At 41.6% G+C, this 20924-nt stretch overlaps 1 protein-coding gene across 1 annotated transcript in view; it reads left to right on the plus strand.

Moving 5' to 3' along the window:
* Positions 1-11018, plus strand: part of LOC310927332 (ephrin type-B receptor 4a-like) — a gene marked incomplete at both ends in the record, with an annotated part of 28716 nt that extends 17698 nt beyond the window's left edge. Inside the window, 12 exons of the mRNA XM_083889627.1 lie at positions 1638-1973; positions 2058-2182; positions 2542-2707; positions 3007-3106; positions 5681-5745; positions 5886-5999; positions 6383-6630; positions 7635-7850; positions 8347-8496; positions 8938-9131; positions 9595-9753; positions 10910-11018. Coding sequence (XP_083745753.1) covers positions 1638-1973; positions 2058-2182; positions 2542-2707; positions 3007-3106; positions 5681-5745; positions 5886-5999; positions 6383-6630; positions 7635-7850; positions 8347-8496; positions 8938-9131; positions 9595-9753; positions 10910-11018 — 1982 coding nt within the window. The remainder of the gene's footprint in view (positions 1-1637; positions 1974-2057; positions 2183-2541; positions 2708-3006; positions 3107-5680; positions 5746-5885; positions 6000-6382; positions 6631-7634; positions 7851-8346; positions 8497-8937; positions 9132-9594; positions 9754-10909) is intronic.
* Positions 11019-20924: the final 9906 nt, after the last annotated feature.

Genomic DNA, 20924 nt, shown 5'->3' on the forward strand with positions numbered 1-20924 from the left:
TATTGACATTTACTCTCTCTCTGGGAAGGTGTTTATATCTTAGCCAACTTCATTTATTATTACTGATAACTTTAATTACAAAGGCTTTATCTTAATTATGAATCACTTAATCAAGCCGTTTCTATTTTATATTCTGTTATTGTTCTGGATTGCCTGGTGCAGATTTGCACATCGCTTATAGTTTTCAATTTGTATGCAAAATTGTAAACCAGCCATTCCATCTGCAAATCACACAGGTCCTTCCCCCTGAAAACAACCGTGTTACTTTTCTGTGACAGCTTTTGGGATTTTAATGAAGTGGATCCTGACGGTTAAGTCATAAAATGTATCACCCTAAATTCATGTTTCCCGTGCACCTACATTGTGTGTGATGTTGCCCCACTTTAGAGCAGCTATTAGCACTTGCGTTACCTGCAGGCTCAATGACGAATCTCTCTCTGTGGCAGCAACAGAAACTCATTTACAGTGGCTGAGTGGTATTGCTATTCAGTTATGCTTGGCTTCAGGCAATGGCTGTCTTTCTTTTGAGACAGTGATCATTATCATCCAGTTTCAGACAAATATAATTTCATCAGTTCACTTCTGCAACACATATGCTCCTGTTGTATTTCAAAGCCACGGCAGGAGCTTGATCTGTTTTGTGACCATGTTGCAGACTCTATAAAATGTCTTTGAGACGGATTAAAATGTTTTCAACATAATATGGAAAGAAGTAAACAAAGTGGACTTTGTGGTTCATGGAGGGGTGACGCAGCAGTAAAATGACACTGGTGAGATTAAAGATTGATTTGATAGAGAGTGTGTGTACACTGTAATTCCATCATGAGGACGTGATGGCTGGAAAATGAAACACGGTGACATTTTTGACAGTGTAATGTGACAGTATTCAGCGAATGACTTCTGGTGCTTTCTGAACGCACAAGAACTACATTTACAAGAAACTGAACTGCTACCATGTTTGATGTTGTTTTAATGACTCTGCTGAATCAGGTTTTGAACACTGTGAAGTGTTGGGCATTTTGAGATGATAATATTTACTCACTTCATAATAAGGATGAGGTGATAGACAAGACTGCCCTCTCACTTACCTGACTGAGGGAGCATGTGTGTGTATACAGCAGCAGAGCCGGATGGGGGACAAGTATTGTTTGTCCCATCAAATATATATTTATTAAATATACATATATATATATAGCCTACAGTTTACAAAACACAGGTTGTCTCACGGGGCTTCACAGGGTTGGTAACATCCTCTGTCCTTAGACCCTCGACCAGGGTAAGGAAAAACCTTTATAACAGGGAAAAAAGTAAGACCTTAGGGGTAACCACAGGTGAGTAAAAAATAAATAAATAAAGAGTAAAAAGTCTTTAAATGAAACTTTTCTTAGCCACTTCTTTGCTTTTTCAGTCAAACTACAACCTGGTGTTGCCTCTGTCTGTCTTGGCATAAAATGAAATACTTGAGTTCTACACACAGCTGCACTGGAGAACACAGAGACATAGACTTTATCCGCATCTTGTAAATGGCCTGTATTTATAATTACAAATGTTGCCTTTTACGTGAGCTTTAAGGGCAGTTTGTGTGTTCATTTCCAAAGAAAGAAAAACACTTTCTTAATTTACTTTTGCTTCTGTAGAACCTCCGTCGGCCCCGCGCACCGTCAGTTCCCAAATCAACGACACCACTCTCGTCCTGGAGTGGAACGAGCCCCTGGACAACGGTGGCAGAACCGACCTGAGCTACACCGTCAAGTGCTCCGTGTGTGGCTCAGCCAAGGGCCTGTGCCCTCCGTGTGGAGACAGTGTCAGCTACCGGCCAGCGCAGCAGGGCCTTCTGGGTCGGCGGGTGGAGGTGTGGGGCCTGCTGCCTCACACCACCTACACCTTCACCGTTCAGGCACTCAACGGTGTGTCCCAACTCAGCGGCAAGGAGCCTGGCAGTGACAGTGTCAACATCACGTCAAGCCATGATGGTGAGAGATGGAGAGGAAAAGGTGGAGACTTATAAATAGTCCGAATGTGAAGTGGTATTTATCATTCTTTTGCCGTGTGTGCAGTGCCATCGCTGGTGTCTGTGATTCGAAAGAGCGACTCGACAGAGAGCAGTCTGACTCTGCACTGGTCAGTCCCAGCTCAGCAGCCCTACACCATCCTGCAGTATCAGCTGCGCTACTGTGAAAAGGTGAGAGCTTCCCGACAAACTGTGTGGCTCTTCAGATTTAATTTTCTTCTCACCTACACTCTGACTCAGAAGGAGGAAACGCTCTGTCACAGTGCAGATGTAGTAAACAGATGACGGCAGTAATTAATCTAGCTTTACTCCCACAAGTGAACTGAAACCAAATTATTACTAAACATACTTCAAATATTTGACAGTGAATGAAACATTGACAAACAATCATTTTATTTTAATTGTAGTGTAAAAGATTATTATTTCAGGTCAGATTTAAAAAGGCTTTCTATCACTCTTTCTGTGATCTCTGTCCTTGTTTTTCTTACACTCACTTCTGTTCTGCTCCATCTAATGCCATTTTCATTCAGGAGCAGCGCAGTGAGGATCAGTGCCACTACAGGGAGAGTAACAGAAACCATGCTGTGCTGACAGACCTCCGAAGGGCCACTCAGTATGAAGTGCAGGTTCGGGTGCGCACTGTGGCTGGTTACGGCAGCTTCAGTCCTGCAGCTGTCTTTCACACCCTGCCTGACGGTAAGAAAAGAACACAGAGAACACTCCGCACATAGGACTTTCTTCTTCTTTCCTTTCTTTCCTTGTTATATTATTCTCTGCACAGCCAGGCCTTGTACAGTGTCTCATTATGAATGTATTGCCCTTGTCCTTGTAATGAGTTAGTGACCTTGTATCCAGCCACTTTAATATTCGATTATAAATTCCTGTCATGTTCTTTCCATCCCTCTCATACTTTTCTTAACTACTAGTATAAAGCTCCTGTCAAGATTTCTGTCATTCCTTGACTGTAACTCTCTGTCCGTTCTGTTCCGTTTCAGGACATGACTCAGCCTCCCAGTTCTTGGTACCCGGGGTCCTTATTGGAGTCGGGATGCTGCTGCTGGTTCTTTTCGTCTTTGTGGCTGCTTACTGCATACGGTGAGAACAAGGGAAAGAGGGTAAAAAGAACGAGAATCGGAGAGAATAACAGGACACGGGGAACAAAAAGTGGGGGAAATGGAAAACCAATAACAAGTGTGACCCCAATTTTACAATTTTGCACCACTTTGTTCTCTTGTTTAAACAAATTGTATGTTATCAAGAGTGGGTTCGCACTCTGTCACCCACACCGTTTTGTTTTTCTCTGCGAGACAGTTCAGACACAAAGCAGTGCTCATGATGGCTTCTGCTGGCACAGCTAAAAGTTATCCTGCTCATTAGAACATTTTCCTTCGGCTTCATTGTTTGAGTAAATACTGTTGGATGCCATCAGTGAGAGAAAGTTTGTGTGTGTGTGTGTGTGTGTGTGCGTGCGTGTGATGCAGAAAGCATGCATGTGTGTGTGAGCGTGCAAGAGGCAGAGATTGAGAGAAATGACGATAGAGGTTGAGGGCAGGGAGAGACAGGATGCAGGCGTCCCAACCCTGTTTCCACAGGACAGGAGAACAATAGCTGTGACCTTGTGACTTATACACACACACACACATACAGTTACTTACACACTGACCAGTGGTTGAGGCCCAGATCTGCCACTAACAGAGGGTGGTGCGTTACTGCTATTTTAGGCTTATGAGGTGGGGAGAGAGAGAGAGAGAGAGAGAGAGAGAGAGAGAGAGAGAGAGAGAGAGAGAGAGAGAGAGAAATGGAGGAAGGCAGGGATCCAGGAGCTACGTGGTCATTTCAGTCTTGCGGGGATGAGTTTTCGCCAGCAGATTTATAACGGCGCCGCTCGTGTGTCAAAGGGCAGAACCATTGTGGTTCGCTCAGGTATTCATCATTACCACAAGTCGTCATGCGTTGTGCCTTTCAGATCACTGAGTGTATAAGGTCAACAAGAGCATGTTTACAAAAAAAGGATGGTTTTTGACTGTTTTTTTTTTTGTTTTTTTGAAAGCATGTTTTTCAAGACATAGAGAGTATTGGTTTGTTGCTGGACTGAACTTTGACCTTATTGTGCATCCGGCCTGGATTGTTCCCTAAAAGCCCAAAGGGATCAATAAATGATTCCACAGCATAAGCAATGCTATAATGACTGGACATAGTTTATTTATGAGAAAACAGCTGGGAAATACAGGAAATGTGTGTGATATATACAGGGGATCTGCGGGGTCTTAAAATGTATCAGTCAATAATTTGAGTATAAGGCCTTAAAATGTGAAATGGGTTTTAAAGGTGCATTATGTAATAAATCTACAGCAACTGGCCATAAAATCCTCCTAATATGTCACAGAGACTCAGGAATAATGTTCATATAACAAACTGAACTCATCAACAACAACAGTTCAGACAAAATATTTGCATTAAAAAAATCTTTTGCAGACTGCAAATCATGTTTATGTTTGAAATCATGTTTTGGCATGTAGCGCCACCTACCACCGTCTACCAATCATTGCAGTCAGTAGAGTCTCAGCTGCCGAGCAACCACGGGTTGCCAGTTACGTCAGAAAACGAAACCTATAAGACCTCGGTATTTTGAATTTGAATGTAGTAACTGTTTTTGGCCACATTCTTACACATGGCACCTTTAAATTGTATTCATTATGGTCTTTAAAAAGTCTTAAAATGTCTTAAATTTGACTTGTTAAAACCTGCAGAGACCCTGTATATAAAACGCCGAAAATTATATAAACTGCTTCTAAAGGCTTAAATGTCAAGTATTAAGTGTGTACACCACTTAATCAACAGCTATTAAAAATCTAAATGAAGTGTATCCCTAATTATTCATTAAATAATGCCTTGTTTTGGGTTTTGTTTATATATAAAAGCCGATATAACACTGGTAGATAGCACTAGATTTAATGCAATGTTAACAAAGATATTCTCTGTATTTTTCCAATTTCATGTCGAAAAATGGCTGCTGTGAAAAAGGTCTATTGATTATTACAGATATGCGTGTTTAAGTTTAACTCATGGCAAGCTTGCTAGTAATTCCATCCAAAAGGCCACACAGCATGGAATCCAATCTGACAGGAATAAACTCATGCTTTTTCATCAGCAAGGTCACTCTCAAAAGGAAAATCAGCAAAACAACCTGGATACTCAAGATACGTGTGACAAAGACATTTCTGCCATTCCTTCTGAAAAGAAACCTGATTTTTTTCAGCACAATGAGCCCGAGCACACTGCTAATGCACTGAAATCATATTTGTAGACGCAAAATAGCTGATAAAACTCTGTATTCTATAATATTAGAGCCATCTGATTGGAGAAATAAATTGTATTATCCATTTCTATTTTAGCTATGACGAAAAAAACAGTAAGCAAGTGGTGGCCTTTCAACTTTGGATAAAAATAATCACACTATTGATGTTTCCTGTTTTTTATGTTCATTACTGTTCCTATTTCAGTCAGTAAGACACCTATTTTTAGTCTGTTTTATTTATTTGAAGAGCTTTTTGCACTGTCACTTCAAAGTGTGTCGTACTTAAAAAAGCATTAGGAGTTCTTGCAGATATTTTGTACTCGCATCAAATCACATCACACTTATTTCTCCTGATTTCTTTCTACCTGCAGCAGACACAGCCAAATAAAGGACCCAGAGCTGAGCGACAAAAACAGCCAGTACCTCGTTGGCCAAGGTAACAAAACAGACACACACATTCAAGCCCAGCTGTGATTTAACCCTCTTCTACATCATGGGAATCATATTTATTGTGACTGGACTCTCTAACATTTCTTCTTTTCCTTTCCCACGGCCCTGTTTGTCTTTCTCTCACAGGGGTCAAGGTTTATATCGACCCCTTCACCTATGAGGACCCGAATGAGGCAGTGAGAGAATTTGCCAAGGAAATCGATGTTTCCTTTGTCAAGATTGAGGAGGTTATCGGTGCTGGTAAGCCCCTGCTGCTATGTGCCATATTTTCCATTATTCATAAATGTGTAATCTTTGTTCAGGTCAACTATTTACGTGGACTCAGACGTTTTGTTTTTTTGGTTCTTGTTGTTTCTGCAGATTACCTACTTTCTAAATAACATTAAGAATATATCTAATTTGCAGATTTAAATTGCATCTGTGACATTTAAAGAAAACAGTCTTTATTTGACAAAATTCAATCCTGATGTGTGCGAAAAACCAATTAACTGATAAATATGTTAGCAATATTAGTGGCCCTCATTCATACCAAAGGGCACCACTAGCTGCAAGCAAGCTTTAGGACAGCTGAAAATGGTGTTTTTGCTGCAAAGAAAATAGATCTAATGCGTATGCGTTTGCAGGAGAGTTTGGGGAGGTGTGCCGAGGACGACTGAGGGTCCCAGGGAAGAAAGAAAACTACGTAGCAATAAAAACCCTGAAGGGAGGCTACACTGAGAAGCAGAGACGTGACTTTCTCTCGGAGGCGTCCATCATGGGACAGTTCCAGCACCCCAACATTATCCACCTGGAGGGAATCATCACAGCCAGCTGTCCAGTCATGATCCTCACGGAGTTCATGGAGAACGGAGCGCTCGACTCGTTTCTGCGGGTCAGTGTGTGGAAAACAGAACACGCTCATGTCTCATGTTCACTCGCTCAACAAATAAAGGCAATGCAATGTTGATTTTGAGCAGCTATTATCCAATCATGTTTATAGCAAACCTCAAATGTCATCTAAACGATTCATTTAAACCAGGGGTCTCAAACTCAAATGACCTGGGGGGGCCAATGAGTAGCTAGGCTGGACAGTCAGGGGCAGGGTAATTTAAATTTAAATTTAAATTTAAATACAAATATATATTTTTAAAAACTTTAAATAAAAGAAAATAGAAATCTAACTAAGCGACTTTTCAGTATATACAGGTGAGCTTAAAATTATATCATGCCTTTTCCACCACGACATAGCATTTTACTCTGATGATATTTCACAGAATTTCAAAATAAAAGCCTTTTTGTTGATATGGAACCATGTATAGTTTACAATAAAAATGTATTTATGACATTTAAGTAATCTTAAAATGGGAAAAAAAAAACATTCAGAAATAACTTGATATTAAGTGGCGGGCCACAAGTTTGAGACCTCTGATTTAAATAAAGATCCTAAATGGTAATCAGCGTAACTTTTTTTGTTTTTTTTTGAGTCCATTCTGCAGTGGCTTCACCCTGGTTAAAAAAAAATATTCACTAATTTCAGTGTGAAAGAGGCTCAACAGTCCATGCGTTTGCATGCATGTTATAAGTCAGATTTTAGTCGGACTAAGACAATAAATCAGTTTTCTTAATGTCACGTTAGTCCGACTCAAATCAAGTTTAGTATTAGTCCGATTAACATATCTGGATAGTACGATTCATAGTCCGATTACTTCTTCTGTAGTCAAACTTGACGTTGTGCACATGCAACGAAATTTCTTCCCCGGTCTTTGACCTGGAAGTAGGTGGTGCCCCTTTCATTGGACAAGCTCGGCCTCAGCAAGCCTTTCTTAGTCAGACTGCGGCCTTAGCTCAATTAAACTGCACGTGAATGTACTGAGTGTCTCTCTCTCTCTTCCACAGCTGAACGACAGCCAGTTCACACCCATCCAGCTGGTGGGGATGCTGCGCGGCATCGCCTCTGGCATGAAATACCTGGCCGAGATGAGCTATGTCCACCGAGACCTGGCCGCGCGCAACATCCTGATCAACAGCAACCTGGTGTGCAAGGTGTCCGACTTTGGCTTGTCCCGCTTCCTGCAGGAGAATTCCTCTGACCCGACCTACACCAGCTCTCTGGTGAGATGACAGTCCTTTTCAGTTATTGTCAAAGAAACCTTTTTTTTTAATGCCATATCACCCAGCAGGAACTGCTGATGCGGTTTTGTTTGTAACAGAACCCAAAGTAGCCCACAAAAGCAATAGAGGAACTGCTCTTTTTCGTTTATATGCAGCAAAATATGGAACTCCTCACACCGCAATATCAAACATAAGAGTTCTGTTTAGATTTTTCAAAAACAGATAAAAATCGTTCCATTCAGACAAAAATAGTCTGTTTTTAAAATCTCTGCTTTTTATCAAATGTTTTTATTAATTCTCTTTCCCCTGCATGGGATTTAGAACCAGTCTGAATCACTTTCTTTCTCTATTCTTATTTATCCAGTTATGCACTTAAAATAAATGACTCAACCTCTTATTATTGTTGATTTTTCCTGGCACGTCCTATATTAGAACCCCAGTCTCACTGTGTTTATTTGAAGTCTTGCATTGTTGTCTGTTCTCCTCATCTGTGCAGGGAGGCAAGATCCCAATCCGCTGGACGGCACCGGAGGCGATCGCCTTCAGAAAGTTTACCTCTGCCTCAGATGTGTGGAGCTATGGCATTGTCATGTGGGAGGTCATGTCTTTTGGAGAGAGACCCTACTGGGACATGAGCAACCAGGATGTAAGTTTTGTTTTGTACCGCGCTGTTTCTTTTTTATTCGCAAAGAAATGTATAATATAAAGATATAGATTATGAGTTTGCCTTTGAAGCTTCAGTTTGGTGATTTTTGATGTTATTTATCCTCTGCGTCCTTTGTCTGAAAATAGGTTGTCAAGCAAAACTATCAGACTTGACAGAGGCAACGTTTAAATGTATACAGCTGCCAATCATGGGTGGAGGCAAGAAGCTTCACTTTAAATTATGGTGGACTCCTCGGTTGTAATTGTCTTGACATCAAAAAGTCACTTCCTGTGAGCAGGAAGTGACTCACACATTACAGGTTTAAGCCTTCAGTGTTTGAACAGAAAGTAGCCAACACGTACACAGACCTAATTTGAGCACTATTAGATTAAATGCCATCCAGTAAATGAATCTGTTTGATCTTTTTTTCCATTCTATTAGGTAATCAACGCCATAGAACAGGATTATCGGCTGCCTCCACCCCCCGACTGCCCCACCCACCTGCACCAGCTGATGTTGGACTGCTGGCAGAAGGACCGCTCGGCACGTCCTCGCTTCACGGACCTCGTCAGCGCTTTGGACAAGCTGATCCGCAACCCAGCATCCCTGAAAATAGTTGCCCAAGAAGGAGCGGGGTAAGAGAGAGCAGATGTGTTTGGGTGACTGACAAACAATGAGGCTGCAATGACAGTAAATATGCAGCTTGAGAATGGACAAAAAAAAAAAAAAGCAGCTCTGTCCTTTCATATTTCCTTCTCGGTGCCCATTTAGAGTTCTGACAGTTATTGGGAAGACGCCACATTCCCAGTGACCAATCTCATGTACCTTCTTAATGTCCTGCTGTGACCTGTCAGCCACTTGCTGTGCCCATTTCCCTTCCTCCACATTCTCCATGTCGGCGAGTCGCATACTGCAGAAGACACTACACCCCTGACAAATTCCATTGTTTGTCCCTGTCACTCACTCAGAGTCAGATTATACCCCTGTGTGTCAGCTGGAATGTTGCTGCAGGATACATGAATAAGCTACTCTCTGCGGTTTTGATGACCATGTGTTTAAGTCTTTCCTTTGTTTCTCGACTCCCCCCCCCCCCCCCAGGCCGTCCTACAGCCTGCTGGACCAGCGCACACCTCCAGCTCTCTCGTCGTGCTCGTCAGTAGGCGAATGGCTGAGGGCCATCAAGATGGAGCGCTACGAGGACAGCTTCCTGCAGGCTGGCCTCAGCTCTGTGGAACAGCTGGCCCAGATCACCACACAGTCAGTTTCAGATTTCTTATCCAAACTGATACTTTTACTGAGAGCTACGCTTGTGTCTGCTAGTGACAGTAATTCAAGAAACTGCTTATTTATCTTTGCCAAAAAGGTTATGTTTTTGTTTTGTGCTCTCTCTGTCTGTGAGCAGCATTACTCTGGAAGTCAAGGACAGATTAGCATATTTCACAAAAATAAAAATCAATGAAAATTAAGTAAAAGAAAAAAATATTTGAGTGAAGTTTTTGTTAAAACCTCATGTGAAAACCACACCCAGAAGAATACACACTATTTAAAAAATCATAAAGAAATGACACAATAAAATAACTAGGGAATTAAACATAATGAAGCAGTAATACAGGCATGGTGTGAATTTTAAAAAGTGCCCTTGTTTTTTAAGTGAGCGATCAATCTTGCCTGTTGTTTTAGACACCACCTATCTATAAATGTAATATTTAATATTTTGGTCCGACTTTCGCCGCTCTACTGTAGCCACTCCCCCTCTCACTCACACAGCACTGTGGGCTACCTGAGAGGATTAGCTGGTCTTATCCGTTTGTGCAAAGAAATATTGTGTTGTTAGCTGTAATATTGTTTTAATAAATTAAAATTTCCCATCAAGTTTGATTTTTATAAATTCCAAACTCCAAAGAAATTGGCGTAAATCGGCTTTTATTCTTAATAAATGAGGCCCCAGTTTCCTTTTGTGTACTGTAAAGAGTCTATTAAAATGCATTTGCTGCTTTTTAATTTCGCAAGATAATTCCTCTGCATTTGATAGAATAGTGACTTTGAGATGTTTTATATAATGGAGTAATGAAGATTCATGGCCTGTCTAGCTGAGTAATTATGAACATGAGTTAGTGCCCAAATTATGTTTAAAACCATGTGGTAAATCTGAATTTGTGAACAGGAACAGAGAAATTGTCAATAACCTTTACTTCAAAATGAGATATGCACCGTCAATCTAAGCAGCAACATTTTTGGGTGGGATGTAGGTTATGGCCAAAGGAAGAAATTATTAGATTTTTTTTGTTGAACCATGTGAAATAGGGGAATATAACTGTATGAAGCTGCACAGCCTTGGTGAAGGGTGACATTTTCAGATTGCTCATCATATCTTTTAACATTTAATGTTCTTCCTTTCTTCTTCTTTATTCAGGGATCTCCTGCACATGGGAGTGACTTTGGCCGGCCATCAGAGGAAAATTATTTCCAGCATCCAAACAATGACCTTTGGGAACAAGAGCACTGCAACCGTGACCTTCTAAACTCACCTCTCACTAACCTGGACATGGACGCCATCATGCAGGTGCAGTCGTGGACAGAGAGCACGCTGGATCCTCTCCTGTGACCAACTTTGAGCAGCGGGACACCAAGAGAGCTTGGCAGATTTTATTCATGAAAGGGTTTTTTTTGTTTTGTTTTGGGTTTTTTTATGAAAAAGAGATTAAAACTTTCCCATGAGAATGAGAGCGTCATCTGGAAACTGGCGAGTGTCACGTGACCAGAGGATGATGCTGGTGACGTGCAGACTAATTCACTGCCTGATTTTAACAGTTTGTGCTCGGTGTGTTTTTTTGTTATGTTCAACTTCCAGAGATCGGGACCCAATAAATGAGGAGAGACAGATCAGTGTTTACAAAGTTCCCTGTCATATCATGTAATTTTGAAAACTGGCCGACCCGAACTTTGCTTCACAAAAGGAGACAAGAATCGCATTTCATATCACCGTTTAAGTATAAATAAGAACTTTTAATTTGGATGTCTTGCATTAAATCCATCTGGATTCACATCAATGCCTGAACATTTTACGGTTGTTTTCGGTTTGATGTCACCATTACCTCCTCTTTGCTCAGGTGTGATGTGTGGCAGACTGACTGTGGAGAGTGCTGTACTTGTCCCTAATCAGACTCCCTTCATCTTCCTCAGTCTCTCGCTCTCTCAGCAGTGTGTGTGGAAGCAGAAGTGACGCAGAGACATATCAGCACTTTTCGTCGTGTCAGAGTTAATTGTGACCTCGAGTAACTCCATGTGTCTCTGTTGGAGTGTGGACGCTTATTTCCACTGCCCGTGTTCCTGCTGGCAGCTCACTTTTAACGAAATCAGACACGACAGGGACCAAGTGGACTCAGAGACCAGAGAACACTGTTGAATTGGTCGCAATCTGGCCTCAACCCTGTATTTCTTGATATAACATTTTCTTTTTATTCTTTATCTTCCAGTGCCAGTTACTCATCTTTGTGGACTTGATTGCCAGTTTTATAAAGCAGAAATCCCCTAATGGGTAAATCTGTCATTTAAATGTACCACAAAAGGGTTACTTTGACATTTCCAAGTTTAGTGAATGTTTGTTTCTTGATCAGCAAAAGGTCTTTTTTTTGCTTCTCAGCTCAGATGGCTTCACAAAAGCGGGTTTCCCAAGATATAGAGCAGCAAACTACACATCGTGCAGACTAGCTGGTTGTCAGCCATATCCATTGGTTTCAGGGTGGAATGTTAACAGTATTGTTGAGCTGATGTTTGATTAGCAGAGTGGCCCCCGACTCGCATTATTACATGTTCTTGTTGAAGAAGAAGAATGGACTGGAGTTCAAAATGTCAAAGTATTTCTCAAAGAACTTGCATCTCTTGACAGATAATGCCAGCCTTTTTGACATTTGGGTCATGTGTAATTTCCCCCAGGTGGCTCACACGCCTGCAGTGAATCAGGAAAATGGAGCTTAAACAGCCACTAAAGGAGCTGTGTGGGATACAAAATGCCGAGCACCACTTTTCCAAATGGTTTCCTCTATGTGCCATAGTGTTTTTTGCCCCTTGGATGTTTACATTCCCTTTTCTATCATATGCGATCATTTTTCAAGGTTGCAAGAATTGCCCGGTTACCATTTACATTCAAAGGCCAATCAAATTTGATGAATAAAAACTTCAGTCTTTTTAATGCACACCCATAGGTTTTGGCTGCACACCTAAAGTGACTGTATTACCAAAACTGTGTTCTCTTTTATAACATACATGTCTGCCGAGCCTTAAATAAAAAACAATGGTGTTGTCATGCAAGAGTTGGAAGCGGTTTTCCGACGTGCAAATCGGGTGTGGACATTTTTTGGACAGTTTGCTGTTTACGTTATGTACAGTAGAACACATTAGAGTGTCTGGGTCACCAATGCACATCTAGTGGTTTCTGGAGATTTCTCACAGGACAAGTAAAAAAATATATATCCAGACAAACATTGGTGGACATTTGTGTTCTCACTAACAACACCTGTGGACAAAAATGTCCTGATTTCTCGGTGTCTGAAAGCATTTTGGGAGATTCCCTCGAGGATTGTGGGAAGACTGGTCTTCATATTGAAGATCTCATTTAAACATTTTTGGAATAATGAATAGATAAAAGTATGTTTTGATTACCATCCTGTGTGTAGGCTAATCTGTATTCAGTATTCATAATAAAGATGCACAGCAGTGTTTACCATCACCGACTCATTCATCGGCTCATTTCAACGTCAAATGGCCTTTACAGATGTTCACTATCAAGTGGACCTCACCTGATGTGTGGAATAATCAAATAGACTAATCCGAGCCGTGTTTTGCCATCTAGCGGTGCCGCCATTACTGCGGTGGCACGTTGTCTGTTACTCACATTACAGTAGTGTTTGAGTAGTTATAATTATTTACCCCCGCCACTCATTAACTAAGCTACTTGACGTTTACATTGTGGTCATTAGTTAGAGTTAGAGGGTTAGGGTTAAACTAGTTCCCTGGTGTCCTAATGAACATGTCTGTGACATGCTTTGGTCAAAATACCATAAGGATGAAGAACCACAGCAGTTCAATCACCCTGCCAAAACAGCCCTGTTCAGAATGTTAGGTTTAGTATCTCTTTAGGTCCACCTTAAAAAAAACAAAGCTTAAGGGACAGGAAATGACATCAGCCACAGAGGCTACTGGGAGCTAACAGCAGTTAGCATTTGGAAAAGTGATCATTTGCAGGCTCTAGCAGGCACATTGCCGTCATATATAACATGTATCCACTGGAAAGATAAATCCTCTGAGGCTGGAAGTTTGTGTAGGACTCTGTGCTGCACTGTGGAGCCAAAAATAGAACTTTTCACGGAGCTCAGTGAGACGACAATTCCAGGAATTTATCGCATTGTGACGTCCCAATGAGCGCGGAAGTCAACATCGCGTGTTTCGTCTCCTTTACTTAGACTGAGGAGGACCACAAAAACATGAGTGAGTCATCTTTTTTCACACTGCGATGTGTGCCTCCAGTCCCAAATATAAGGATTTAAATGATTTAAAAGTTGATTTTGCTTAATATGTCCCCTCGGTACCCGCATGCTACTCATTGTGAGATTGACGAGTATTAACCAAAAGTTACCGTCCTGTTGGGATCAAAGTCCCTTCTGTTAATATTCTTGATCCACTTCTGACAAACATCATCCTCTGCACGCCCAGGGAATCGATGTAGACCGTACGGCCTCAGATAGGGGCACCCATGAGGCAATGGTGGCTTGTTTACTTCCGGTATTCTGTCGGATTCATTTATTGAAATCATATGAAGTCTCTTTCTAACCTGACCCTGTGTGCTTGTCTGATGACGAGGTGCTTTCCTTTTCTGGCCACCCCCAGTTCAAAGCAAATGGAGGTTCACCACAAACTGCTCCGCTGTTGCCAAGACAAAGTGATGTTTCTGGATTTGCACAACATTCTGACAAATGGAGTGGAACTCAGTCGTCTTGTTTTTATCTGTGGTTAGATAGGACCTTGTCGAAAACTGTTAAAGAGTTAAAGAGATGCAGGCTTTTGTTGCAGGCATCTATCAGTATCAATCTTTTATCATCATACAGGGATCATGTGAAATCTCCATCTAACCGGACAGTGTGCCTGTCTGATGAGGAGGCCTCTTTCTCTTCTGGCAACCTCAATTCAAAGCAAATGGACGTTCACCACCAAATCGTTCCACCGTTGCCAAGACAAAGTGATGTTTCTGGATTTGTTCAACACTTTATCTTGTTGAGTTTCACGTCAATGCTTACAGACGCTGACAAATGGACTGGATCTTGTTTTCATCTGTGGTTAGATGAGCCCTCGCCTGAACTGTGGACGATAGAAGCACAAATGTTGGAGCAACACATTGTCACTTTTTCTGCTTTATCTCCTCTGTACGTTTTGTCACAAACATCAATCTAATTCTTATTTCTGGTGCATCTCAACAAATGCATGTGAGCATATGTTATTATATAGATGTAATCGGACCCTCCTTTTGTCTAACCCAGCGTTTCCCAACCCTGGTCCTCAGGGAACACTGCCCTGCCATGTTTTAGATATTGCCCTGCTCCAAAAACACCTGATTCAGATGAAACATTACGTTTTTGAAAAACATTATTTAACACATTACTTTTTTTTGACAACATTTGAAACATTACATTTTTTTTTAAATTGACAAAAGTTGAAAGTTTGAAATAAAACATTTGTTTGAACCTAATAACATTATTATTATTTTTATTTATTTTTTAAATGACAAAAGTTAAAACATTAAATTTTAGATTTTTTTTTACAAAAGTTGAAACAAAAAAAAAAGCGGGGCAACATCTAAAACATGGCATGGACTAACCTGACAAGTGTACCAAAGTGTGCTTGTTGAAAACTGCTCCACCGCTGCCTGTCATAGTATAGTATACTATGAGAGGTGTATAGTAGTGTACCATAGATGCACCTATTTAGTCTAGAATGCACTAGATTTATTATGTCAGTTAACATTTTCGTGAGGAGTTAATGTTCTCAATCACTAGTTTCAGGTCTTCTTCAAAAGCTTATTTTGTAAGTTATGGTACGGCACAGATTGACAGGTAACAGGAGCCTGGTTGCAGGTGACACCTCTGAAGTTCTGCAAAACCTCAACATGATTCTGAAGGCTTCAAAACAGGAGTTTAAATTATTTATATATCGGTGACATCATGACACGATCTGATGAGACGTTCTCTGGTAATCCTATTTTCCTGCAAATGTAAGCTCACCACAAAATGACTCCACCATTGCCAAGACATAATGATGTTTCTGGATGGCTCAACACTTTATCGATTTTCATAAGTGTGCTGATAAAGTTTGACAAACGGAATGAATCTCAGTCGTCTCTAGATAAGCCAAAAATATCATATCACAAATGTGGAAGCAACACATTAGAACGGGGCAGTCTCCTTAGCACTGCTGCATTTTTCACAAATAGAAGAGCAGGAGTCTGTGAGGACAGGAATGAAGTCTCACTCCCTTTATCTTCCTTCAGCTTTGCCATCTTGCAGCATTTCCTCCTGCCTTCTGTTTCTCCAGAGAGTGTTTTTAACCCCGGGGGCTCGGAGCTTGTCCTCTCCTATGTTTCCCCTCCTGGTCCTCAGCCCTTTTAATCATGAAGAGATGTTCTTTTCTTCTCCTCCGCCTCAGGCTGAGAGCAGCTTATAGCGCAGCATAAGCTAAAACTCTCCCTCCCTCAAAACACACACACTTCTTTTCTTTTCTCCTCCTATCTCAAAAGCTGCTTTAACCGGACTAAGCAGCTGGGGGTTTGGAGTCAGACAGTGAGTAGATTCATTGATTAATGTGCTTTGATTATCTCTGTGTTACTGACTCATTGCTCTTGTTTTGTTCTGTCGCTCTCGTGTGGCCCACAAAGTACAGACCTGAGCACACTGAGCTTCCTCTGCGGAGGTAAACAATGATGAGTAAAACCCGGTTAGTTTTCCTCTGAAAACTCCACAGTGTGTACTCCACTCTGTCTGTCAGTGAGCATGCATCTACGCTCTCTTTACTTCGGTCCATGCTTTGTGTGACCTTTGACCCCGCTGGATAGCACACATCTATAGGCTCAGCTTTGTCTGCGTATATGAATGGCCATTCATTAGTGCTGTTGTTGAGTAGAGAGTGGACCGGACCTGCCGGGGTTTAGCATTTGGGGGGATTGTGTCATTCCCCTCACATTCCTGTGTGCATTCAAGTGTGAAGAGGGAGTGTGTGTGTGTGTGTGTGTGTGTGTGCATGTGTGTGTGTGTGAGGGTTAACCAGTGGGACAGGTACATGTGTGTTTGAAAACACTGAGGGTTCAGTGTGAAATGGTTTCACCCTGTCTGGAGCAGTAAACAGAGCAGAAAGTCGAGGTGTGATCCTGCATGAAATGTGTGTTGTTAACGACGGATCCAGCAATAGTGTTGCTTTTTTCGTAAAGTTTGGGGACTCACAAGAGACTCGTTTTTTTGTTTTTTTTTGAGTGACTGTTAAAATTCAAAACAGCTGAGGCTAAAGTTGTAAATTTTAAACAATCCCCACAATACCCATCTTTCACGATAGACCCAGCCAAGATGTCCACTCCACAGTTTTTTTTTTCGATGCATTTTTTTCTGTTAGGAATAAATTTTGTCTGGAACATTAATCACGACAATCATGTTGACTTCAAGTGTTGGTGTTATTTATGACTGTTTTTACAGATGAAACCTTTTCAGTGTGCTCCGTCAGACGTGTTTTTCCGATAGTTGCACTGTCTGAAACCCCCCCCCCCCCACACACACACACACACACACACACACACACACACACACACACACACACACACCTGTTGAAATGTCGAAAAATTCCCAGAATCTGCGTCCAACAAGTAATGTTCAAAGGGCAGAGTTTACATTTCTCTCGAGTGCTCTCTGTCTCGCAATAAAATATGAACTTCAGAGAAGATTCTAAAAGTGAACAGCACAAAGGTGAATGATTGTGGCATTGTCAAAAACATATTCGTACATGAAACAAGTAAAAAACCCACTGTCAAAAGCATTCCAAGTCAACAGGTGGCGATATAATCCTTAATTTTTCTCTTTTGGCCTCGCCCTAGTGGTCACCACAGTGGGCGATCCACATTTTTTAATTTGGCACAGATTTTTTGTTACGCCCTTTCTGACCCATTCCTATAAAGATAGACTTAAAGTTCCAGTAGGTAAACAACAAAAATAGAAAATAAACTCTGTATGTGTAAGTATAGACCAGTTAACAAAGGCCAACACTGACATCAAATAGAGGAGACACGAGGTCACAGTGTATCGTTAGCCAAAAACTCCCTGTTTTCCCTGTTTACACATTAACACTGTGAACATCCATCCATCATCTACCGCTTTATCCTCCACTGGACCATTTTCCATAGAGACAAAGAACCATTCACTCTCACATTCACACCTACGGTCAATGTAGAGTGAGTTTACCGAATCGCCAAATTTGCATGTTTTTGGACTGGGGTGGAACCTGGAGAAAAGTGCTAACCTACTACACCAGGGGTGTCAAACTCATTTTCACTGAGGGCCACATCAGCATAATGGTTACCCTCAAAGGGCCAGATGTAACTGTCATACAGAATAAATGTAACCAAATATAATGTAAAATAAAGGTAACTACTCCGTAACATGTTGCTAAATAACTTTCTGTATTTATTACTTATTCAATTTCACTCGTCGCAAGATGCATATGCAATGATACACTGTGATCTAGTGGCGGTGCCGTCACTTTGCGGGTCACACAATCGCCGTGCATTGTGGGAAATGTAGTTTATGGTCAACGCACGCCTTAAAGCAGCATAGACCTATTTTAACACCGATTTTTAAGACCAATTAATCACTCGAGGGCCTCATTAAATGACGTGGCGGGCCACATCTGGCCCCCGGGCCTTGAGTTTGACACATGTGCACTACACCAATCGTGTGGCCCACTGTGAAGAAGAATTGTGAAACTCTTCTCCCTGGCAGTTTCCCAAAATGTGTTTTGCAGAGACATAAATGTTGTGGGTATGAAAGTCCAAAAGTCACAGAAAAACACATGTTTTTAAAAAGACCTGCCTGTGTGGACTGGGCCTAAGGTTACATCTACATTAATCTGATTTTCATGCCAAGATTGCCAATATTCATTCACAGTCCACCTTGTTTTCTAGATAGATAGATCTTTTTCCTTTCTTTTTGAACCTATTTTTTAATACTTCTTTTTGAATCTGCACAACTGCTGTGATTTTGCCTGGCAGCAGTGGCCTGACGATGCAGACTTTGATTTGAGATTTGTCGCTCGTGTGCCGTGCCACTCTCCCTCCCGAGATGACTTGCAGACAATTTGAGCAAATCCACCGCCGAGCAGCCAGCCTAAGATTATTCCTCAGCCACATGATTGTGTTGAAAGATGGTCGCGGGCCGCGTCGCTCTTCCACTCTGTTTCCTATTAAATCGATCGATGGGAAAGTTGTCGCTTCCTGCTGTTCTACACTCTTGCTGTTGACTTTGCCGGAGCCCGTGACAGGCCCATCGCTATAAATAAGAACTTGTTCTTAGCTGACCCACCTGATCAAATAAAGCCTGTGAGAATGTAATTATACCATCATGCTGCGGTACAGTTTGATAAGGAATTAGTCTTCTGCTTTTCATCATGAACCTAATCCACTTAATCAATATAAACCCTTAGATGACAGGCCCCTGCTGTCCCCTCACTGTTATTACTAGTATTATTATTATTATTTATTGCAGCACGGACTTCCAACATTATTATCTACTTACAGGCTGCGTAATTTGGTATCATTTCATTTTATTTAAAATATCTTTGGCCCCAGCTACAGTTATAGATCAATGTTGGCTCCTCTCTGCATTTGTTTGCTCATTAAAATGGATTATTCCCGAAGCCAAATAGTTTACCAATACATGTTATGACTGTGCTGTAAGTCAGATGTATTAAAGGCATCCACTTCTCCTTCATCAGGCTTCAAACGAGGAGATCGACAAAGGTGTTAGCAGGAGAAAGGATGTGGATATGAACATCAACACCTTCAGGAGACCGTGGCTGTTGCAGCCAGGGTCCTGTTCTGTCTCAGCTTTCAGCAGACACACACTCACACACACACACACACACACACACACACACACACACACACACACACACACACACACACACACACACACTCACACACAGCAGCCATCCATCTCCCCTGTGGCACCCTTTTGTTTTCCACTCTGCTAAGATGTGTTCGTTGCCTTCTGTGAGGAAATGAAAGGAGTGTGACCTTCTCGCTTCTTATCCTCTCCCTGTGAATCACCCCGCACCCTGAAACTCAATCCACATGCGTCAAGGACCGCTATATACGCTAGAGGGGGAATTAGAAGTAGGAGAAAACGACGAAATTGCTCTCCGAGTTCAAATCATGCAAGGAGCCTTTGTGTAACTCAGAGTTTTGTAATTCAAGAAGAGGGAAATTGAAAATACCACCGTGAGAAGTGGACAACATAATGTTTATCGACCTGTTTGATCGATCACCGTTTGGGACTCAGGTTATTGATTGATGCGTTTAGTCTGTGATGTTATGTGTAACCTCTTTCTCAAGTCTCACCTTTAGGTCCTAACTCAACCCGACTCCTCCTCACCCCTGAACCCGACGAGTATAAATCTGCACCATCGGCTGAAAAATGTGCATCCTCTTGAAGTCTTCTGGTCACAAGGAGACGTTTCATGCTGACCACCAGGAATTTGGATAAACTTCCAAACCTCCAAAAGTTCTACGATAAAACCCTCAGCTTAGCCATGATTACAGTTAAGTCAGGTCTTTTTTATTTGTGTTGTGGTCATGGATGTTTACTTTGACTAGACGTCATTGGTTCTTTTTCTACATTTTTGTGTAAGTGAACTATTTTTTGACAACGTGCAGCAAAGTCTATGTGCCGTTATATTTCCTAAATGTAAATGTTAAACCTTACTTCATTGAGTTGCATGAATGTACCCCCTCAGACACACACACACACACACACACACACACACACACACACACACACACACACACACACACACACACACACACACACATATCCATTGTTCACCTATGGTTCTCTGACCCTACATGCACTGTTTCAGTCTGCTTTGGATGAACGACGCTCAGTCAGAACTGTTGATTATACTGTAAAAACATGACCACTCACGTTTACCACTGACCCCATGAGCAAACTGTGTTTTCTGGGCAATCTGCAGGGCATTCAGGACTGTGTGTGTGTGTGTGTGTGTGTGTGTGTGTGTGTGTGTGTGTGTGTGTGTGTGTGTGTGTGTGTGTGTGTGTGTGTGTGTGTGTGTGTGTGTGTTCTTGTACTTGCGTCATACTGAGGACCAGTGAGGGTTTTTAACCA

The sequence above is a fragment of the Microchirus variegatus genome, assembly GCF_963457635.1.
Source record: "Microchirus variegatus genome assembly, chromosome: 5".
Classification (NCBI taxonomy): Eukaryota; Metazoa; Chordata; class Actinopteri; order Pleuronectiformes; family Soleidae; genus Microchirus; species Microchirus variegatus.